This window comes from Cavia porcellus, unplaced genomic scaffold, assembly GCF_034190915.1.
Source record: "Cavia porcellus strain 051 isolate PalLab524CR breed Dunkin Hartley unplaced genomic scaffold, mCavPor4.1 scaffold_26, whole genome shotgun sequence".
In the NCBI taxonomy this organism is placed as follows: domain Eukaryota; kingdom Metazoa; phylum Chordata; class Mammalia; order Rodentia; family Caviidae; genus Cavia; species Cavia porcellus.
The window spans coordinates 26,645,540-26,653,726 of NW_026947509.1; the positions used below are offsets into that span (position 1 = coordinate 26,645,540).

The window sequence follows — 8,187 nt, forward strand, 5'->3', positions numbered from 1 at the left end:
CCATTAAGTTTCTTTAATTTTATTCTATAACCTAATTGCTTCATCTAAAGTTTGAGTACAACAGTGGGTGTTAGAGTGGGCACCTAATCTTTTTTCCTGATTTTAGAGGGAGTGCTTTCAGTTTTCTCCATTTGGTATTATGTTGGTTGTGGATTTGATAGATGACTTTTATCAATTTGAAGTAAGTTCTTCCTGTTTCTGGAGGAGTTTTTATCATGAGTGGATATTGTATTGTGTCGAAAGCTTTTTCTGGTTCCATTGTATTTTTATGCTTCTTTCTGATTATGAGATATATTACATTTACTAATTTACATATATTGTACCACTTTTACATCCCAAAAATGAAGTTAATGATGTGCTGTTTTTCAAATGGTTTGTTACATTCTGTTTGAAATCATCTAGTTGAGGATTTTTCAGAAATTCATTAAGAATATTGGCTTGTAGTTTTTGCTGTTGTTGTTCAGTCTTTTTCTTGTTTTGGCATTTGGTAATTTTTACTTAAGAAAATGAATTTGGCAGTGTTTCTTCACTTTCAATTTCATAGAAGAGTTAGAGGAGTACTGTCATTAGTATTATTTCTGAATTTTTAAAATAATTCAACAGTGAAAGCATTACTTTCTGGGTTATTCCTAGTTGTACTGTCTTTATTAGTGCCCCAATTTTATTTTATTTTATTTTATTTAAAGAGAAAACAACAAAACAAAGCAGTAGGGTACAAGTAATACAGAATTTCAGAAAAAAATATACAGTAAGAAATCACTAGTTAATAGATTACATATTGTCATCTTAGAAACAGTAGTTCAAATTACAAAATTAAAGCATACAAAGTGGACATTCATACAGTGAGATTGCAGACAGTTCTGTTCAGTGATCCAACAAAAACTCAGTAATATGGTTTTCTATCCTACACACTTAAATATACATGCAGTTACATCCTTTAGACCATTTTCTTTTGCTCTCTTTTTTACAATAACAATTACACTTTTTGGGTTTTATTACTCCCACAGTTCTTATGGCTTTTTTTAAGAGAAAAAGAAAAAAAAACCAAATGTGACAGAGCAAAAACAGACTCAGAACAGAAGGATGGACATAGTACATGATGCAAAAACAGAATACCAGATGATCAACAATTGTTACCATTTTGTCTCTTGCTATCTTAAAAAGAGTTGCCTATATCATCAGGTATAATAGAATTGAACAGTATAGAACAAGACCAATAAAACCTACATTGGAGACCTTACAGGTCTTCAAAAGAAGATAATAAAACTATAATGGGCATCAGAGTAAATCTTATTGCCTTCAAAGTGGTTGCCTACACCCTCAAACTTGATACTATCAAACAAAACAGAATATAGTAAAATCAGTCAGAACAAGATGGGGAGAGCAATACAGGGGTTCAAATCAGGTTAATAGGAAAACAAAAAAGTTATTATAATACATCTCACTATTTTTTAATTTAGTTTTACCTTAATTAAAAAAATAAGAAAAAATAAATTATTTTTTTAAAAAAAAGAGAAAAAAAGGGGGAGATTGAGATAAAAGAGGACTTAGTAACAGAACAACACAGGTCAGAACTGAACAATTTAAGCATCATTGTGTTTCACCACCAGATAACCTGACATAATAGTGGTCACCATAGTGTCTCCTTCCTTGAATTATTTGAGTATAACTTTGTATACTATAGCATCAAACATATCAAGACAGTGTGAAGCCCTTCAAGAGAATAAAATAATTACAGGGTATTTAGAACCAGCTAAAGAAAATGAACAGCAGTTTCTATTTGCCTATAAAAATTTTTGTTTATACTATTGCATATAGTAAAATATAATCGAACAACAGCTTGATGGGACTTCAAAACAAGATGATATTAAATCAGCACTAGCTATTATGATGTCTTATTTTCTTCAAAATAGCTATTCATACTATCACAGACAATAAAATTGAACAACCCAGATTAAAACCATTCCAATTAATGAGTGAAAACATTATATGGCTTCAAACCAATATGATTGGGAATCATGATTACCACATACTGTTATGTATTCTTATCCTTTCTTACACTAGGGAAACAATTTGGTATTTATACATGTGAGTTTGATTTATTTCACTTATGAGTATGGTCTCAAGCTGCATCCATTTATTTATAAATATCTCAATCTGATCATTCTTTATAGCTGAGTGGTACTCCATTGTATAAAAATACCACAATTTTTAAATCCATTCCTCAGTTGATGGACACTTAGGTTGTGTCCAAGATCTGGCAATTACAAATTGTGCTGCTATAAACATGGGTGCACATATATCACTGTGGTATGATGCTTTCAGTTCTTCAGGGAATATGCCTAGAAGTGGAATAGCTGGGTCAAATGGGACTTCCAATCCCAGCTTTCTGAGAAATCTCCAGACTGACTTTCACAGTGGTTGCACCAGTCTACACTCCCACCAGCAGTTCAGGAGAGTTCCTTTTTCCCCACAGCCTCTCCAGCATTTGTTGTTGGTGGTTTTCTTGATCTGGGCCCTTCTTTCAGGAGTGAGATGAAATCTCAGTGTAGTTTTGTTATCAGTCCATTCAGCATTTTTGTATTTTCTGAGTTTCAGGGATCATTGTTGAGAAATTTTGGGTTTTTTTGTTGTGGATGGAGGAGATATCAAGCCTGCTTAAACAAGAAAGTAAAATGGAACAGTTCTTGAGATGAAATACCTTCCATACCTATGAACAAAGGGATTGCAAATGAATTTGCCAGAAGACTTGCACTTGTGCCAGGAATGGGAAAAACTTAAAGCCCAATCTCCAGTGATACACAGCCAAAAATGGATCTAATTCATGACTTGGACCATGAGAATATGCCATTACAAGAACTGATTTGGATTCTCAGGCTCCAATCCCAACCAAGAGAGAGAAAATTTGTAAGAAATGCCCTGAGGAGAGAATTCCTGCCGGGTAGCCCACAACACTACAGCTGAGGTCTCATCACACCTTCAGCCTATCTCTTCTTTCTGGTCTTGTTCCCAGAACTCATAAATGAAGAAACACACTAAAAGCCCTGGAATAATTTCCAGCATGACAGTCACCATACCATGTGTTTCTTTGGCAGAATTTTCCTCAGACATCTGGTAGGTGCTCTAAGTGCACTTGGAGACTGATTATGCATATCTCATGTCATTCCTGAGAAGCTTGGGTATGGAAAAGATAATAGTTTCTACTCTACTAGAAAACAGGAAGAAAGTAACAAGGGCCTCCAGAGGAGATAGGCCCCAGGAGAGGAAAGAATCAGCACACAACAGTCTCCTGCCACTGTTTTGCTGGTGGTGGCAAATTGATTCCCACAGAGCACAGGACAGGGCTCACTCCCTAGGGCCTCTGCTTATATTATTCTTACTTCATCTTGCAGACATAGAAATCTTCATTGTATTTATACTCCTCCACTTCTTGATAGTTATCATAGCAGCAACCACCTCTGCTCTTCAGGAAAAACCAGAATCATTTCAAGTTTGGATTTACTTTCGTAATGGGAGATGAAGTTCATAATAGGAGATGAAGTGATATTTAGAGGAGAAAATAAACATATCAGAGCTAGAAAAATCATGATCCTCTAAACAAGACTCTCTTCTAGCTTGCTTGATTTACATGGTATGTAGCCAATAATCCCTAAATGTCAGCCTCTGGTGAAGTATTTCCTATATATCATCTTATTCAAGACCTTAAGGAAAGAAAAAAACCTTCTGGTGAAAGGGTCACTCTGCCCACTTTACAGTTGGAGGAACTGGAAAGTAACTTGTATAATTGAACGTAAAAGGTTTCTTCAGTTGGTGATGCATATCTGTAATTGAAACCCTAGGTTCTTCAGAGGTTCTAAATCCATTGCTTTTCTCCTGTAGATTAACTGTCTACAACTTATATTTAGTGACATTTCTTTAGTGATTTGCAAAACTGGGACAGATATGATAGTATCCTGTCCATACCAAGTGAAACTAGACCATAAATTATTCCACTAGTGTGTCTTCTGGACTATCCTTGGAACTAAACTACAATTCCAGAGAAATGAAATACCATTCATTTGCACTTTCATCTTTACCTTAGGATCTGGCTTTTGAACTGCTTCTCTCCCAACTTTTCAAAATTCTAATGGGGGTGAAAACATGGGGATTTTTTTAAGGGTAATCAGAGCAAGCATAACAATATTGAAGCCATTATATTAATTGTCTCTTCTGCAACCAGTTTGGAGGAATCTGCCTGCTATTTGGGCAGCCCCTACTTGATATATGTTAGGTAAATCCTAACATAGGGGTAAACCCTCTACTGGCCTCTGAGCAGGGAAGCCAAAAAGTAAAAGCTGAGAAATCATACACTTTTAATAGAAATATCTGTTTCTTCATTCGTTGCCAATTTGGTTAGGTCAAGCATAAAATGGCAAAGAAAATAATTTCCATGTTTGCTGGTGTATTGGAGCAGCTTTGTAACACTCAAAGTTAGAGAATTGCCTTGAGGGGCATTTGCTATAGCTCTTGTATAAATGACAATTTATTCAGTTGATGTTTTTCTCTAAGCAATAATTACAACTAAAACATCATCTTTTGATTCATAAAGTCCTGATATCACGTATATTTGTTTAAATGTTGAATAAAAGTAAAAACTTTATAATGAAAAAGGATTAAAAGTCAAATAATTCTTTTTTCCATTTAAAGTTTTTTCTAGAAGTTAAAAGCAACTACTTGAATCCCATAGAATTTTCATCTCCTCTCTTGTATTTCTGAATCTAAGTCTATTGGACCATAACTCCCTTTATCAGTTATCTGGTATTGAGCATTATTCTATCATCAAAATGTTCAATTTCACATTGTCTCCTTTTAATGTAACTCCTTTCAAATCTGTTAGAACACTGTAGGAGTGTTCACAACAGCACTTATTTTCTCTGTTGGTTTCTCACACTTCATTTTACAGGGCTACTTGAGTTTAAATGGAATAGTTGGTACCCATCTATGTATACATGATCTATCTATATTCTGTTTGTAATAGTGTAAAAATATTTTTTTCAGGAAATATTTATGAGATACCTACTGTCTGATAGAATTTTCAGCAAGGCTAAAAAGATAGAAATATGAGATAAGAGTGGACTTTATTCCAAAAACGCGGAGAGAGAACCTCCCCCCCACCACCACCACCATTGAAGACTGGCTTTACGTGGTGTGCGGGGCATACATATAGCTTAGGTTTGGGTTGGAGCTTAAGGGGCATTACTGAAGCACAGATAGCTCATTGGAATTTATTTAGTGCCACAGGTAAATTGCTTAAGGGCCAGGAAGATGACCTTTCACCTCCCAGCCTCCCACCTCTGCAGCATCCTTTTTAGGGCAAAATTCTTTCACTATCTTTTTCAAACTGTACTGCTAACTTGGGTATCTTGAGTCAAACTGAAGGATAAGATGGAAAAAGATCCTGATTCCTGAAAATTCTTGACCATTTCTAGAAAATTTTAAAAGTAGTGTTATTTTACTTACATAATATGTAGAAAATGCCCTCTGTGCATGTATGGATGAATGAGTGTACATGTGTGTGCCCGTGCACATACAGACAGAAAGGCAAATCCTAAAGGCTTTACAAACTCATTATTATTATCTGAAATTGGTTCAGAAGACCTAAGTTAGCTGCACAGAGCAAGGTTCACCTGCTCACCCTAGCTGTCCCTGCCCTTTCTACTAGTGGCAATTTTCCAAATTGGAGCAGTTTCACAGTGAAATGGATCATTTCTTGTCTCTTAAATATAGAGGAGAGGAAGAACCAAACAATGATAAATAAACCTAACCTGACATGATGCCTATTTTTATATAGCCAGAAGGAAAATAATCATTTTAACATTGTAATAGTAGGTTGGAATGTTTTTATTTTTTATTAGAATATAATAAGTTATATTCTAATAAAATGTGTAGTAAATAATCTTATATTCCTTATAGGAATATAAAATTAGTACACATAGATAACAAAGCTTATTTTAAATTTAAGTTTAAATTCATAGAATAGTAAGATACCATTAAATATGAAAAATTACTTAAAATTTAAGTTTCACTGGACTTAAAGTTTTATTAGAACACAGTAATACACACGCATTTAAGTATTGTTTTTGTACTACAGCAGCAGAGCATAGTTTTGACAAAGAATATTTGGCCCATAAGTCTTAAAAACTTACTGAAAAAATTGACCAACCTTTGGTGCAAAGCATGCAGGAATCAGGTCCTTTTCTACTGAATGCTGGTTGGTACATGTGTGACCAAGTATGCAGACCCTCTTTGGGAACAGGGTAGTACTGGGGATGATTCACACCCTGATGCCTCTCGTTACATAGTTTCTTCAGTGTGCCCTATTCCTATGTGCACTGATTATGTTAGGAGAGGGTATGCATATTCTTTATAAAATACAGTTTGCATGTATATTTCATTTAATAAAGTCACAGATGAGGTTGTGGGTTTGAGATGAGTGAAATTAAAGATAGTTGTATTTCATTCTACATAAATTGGAAAGCTAATTTAAATCGGTGTGGAAATGAAGAAACCAGTTAGATGCCATTTTGTTAAAGTCCCAATGGTTGTGGCAAAAATAGAAGGTTGTAGAGGTGCAACATACACTTACACACAATGCTGTGATGATTTCACTTCTATAGATAATGGAAGAAATCCTATTTTATGAGACTATATGTAGTATGTACATATATACACACACATGCATATACACATTTAATTACATACCGTCATAATAGAGAGTACTGTATATATGTTGAAAAGTTGACTGCTGACCAATGTATTCATAAACCCATAAGGAAAATGTGAATGGAAGAAAAGAATCAATTTTATATATTTAAAGCAGTTTTGATGTTGATGTGTTTTTATGTGTTTTCTTTCCCATGGTTATTTAATTGTAAGTCTGATCTCCCTTCTCATTTATTCTACTGTCCATCCAGTGCTTTCATGTGTACAGCCCACAGACACATGAAAAGCTTCCACAACCCCAGAAACACCAGCACCATGACCGGCTTCATCCTCCTGGGCTTCCCCTGCCCCAGGGAGGGTCAGATCCTCCTCTTTGTGCTCTTCTCTGCTGCCTACCTCCTCACCCTCATGGGCAATGCTTCCATCATCTGTGCTGTGCGCTGGGATCAGAGACTACACACACCCATGTACATCCTGCTGGCCAACTTCTCCTTCCTGGAGATCTGGTATATCACCTCCACTGTCCCCAACATGTTGGCCAACTTCCTTTCTGACACCAAGGTCATCTCCTTCTCTGGGTGTTTTCTCCAGTTCTATTTCTTCTTTTCCTTGGGTTGCACAGAGTGCCTTTTCCTGGCAGTCATGGCATTTGATCGGTACCTTGCCATTGGCATGCCTCTGCACTATCCATCCATTATGACCAGACGTTGCTGCACTAATCTTGTGCTAGGCTGCTGGATACTTGGCTTCTTGTGGTTCTTGATTCCCATTGTCATCATTTCAAAAATGTCATTTTGTGGATCCAAAATAATTGACCATTTCCTATGTGACCCAGGTCCTCTGTTAGCTCTCACTTGCAAAAAAACTGCTGTGATAGAGCTTGTTATCTCCACCTTAAATGCCCTTCCTCTTGTCATTCTCTTGATTTTCATCATGGGGTCTTATGCTTTGATTTTAAAAGCTGTACTGAAAGTCCCTTCAGCAACTGGAAAAAGAAAGGCTTTTAGCACCTGTGGATCTCACCTGGCTGTGGTTTCACTGTTTTATGGCTCAGTGCTAGTCATGTATGGGAACCCAACATCCAAGCATGAATCTGGGATTCAGAAGGTTGTGACTCTCTTTTATTCTGTTGTGACCCCTCTCCTTAACCCTGTGATATATACTCTTAGGAACAAAGATATGAAAAAAGCCCTGAAGAAATTTCTGGGAAAATAAAAGTCATTAATTAAAAATGTTTTGGATAATTAAATTGTGTTTAACTTATTTTTAGTAATTTTTCTCATCAAAGACTATTGGTACTTCTATGAAAATGCAATTATAAAAATATAAAAGGAAGTATACTGTCTAGCCCCTTGGTCTTCCTCAAGAAGACAAAAAAACAAAAAGCAAAAAAAGCAAAGCAAAAATAAACAAAACAAAAAACAGATATTAAGATTGGATACTTAAGATCTTTAAGCAACCTATAGCCATTTTTTGCAATAAATT

The 8,187-nt window shown here is 35.5% G+C and overlaps 1 protein-coding gene across 1 annotated transcript; it reads left to right on the forward strand.

Annotated features, from left to right (window-relative positions):
- The first annotated feature begins 6,978 nt into the window (after positions 1–6,978).
- Positions 6,979–7,917, forward strand: LOC100725860 (olfactory receptor 11G2). The gene has a single exon (XM_003474350.4). It carries the CDS (start codon positions 6,982–6,984, stop codon positions 7,915–7,917), a length of 936 nt encoding a protein of 311 aa, XP_003474398.2. The 5' UTR covers positions 6,979–6,981.
- The last annotated feature ends 270 nt before the right edge of the window (positions 7,918–8,187 follow it).

Coding starts and splice junctions, on each gene's coding strand:
- LOC100725860 (XM_003474350.4), top strand. CDS start 6,982: ATGAAAAGCTTCCACAACCCCAGAAACACCAGCACCATGACCGGCTTC.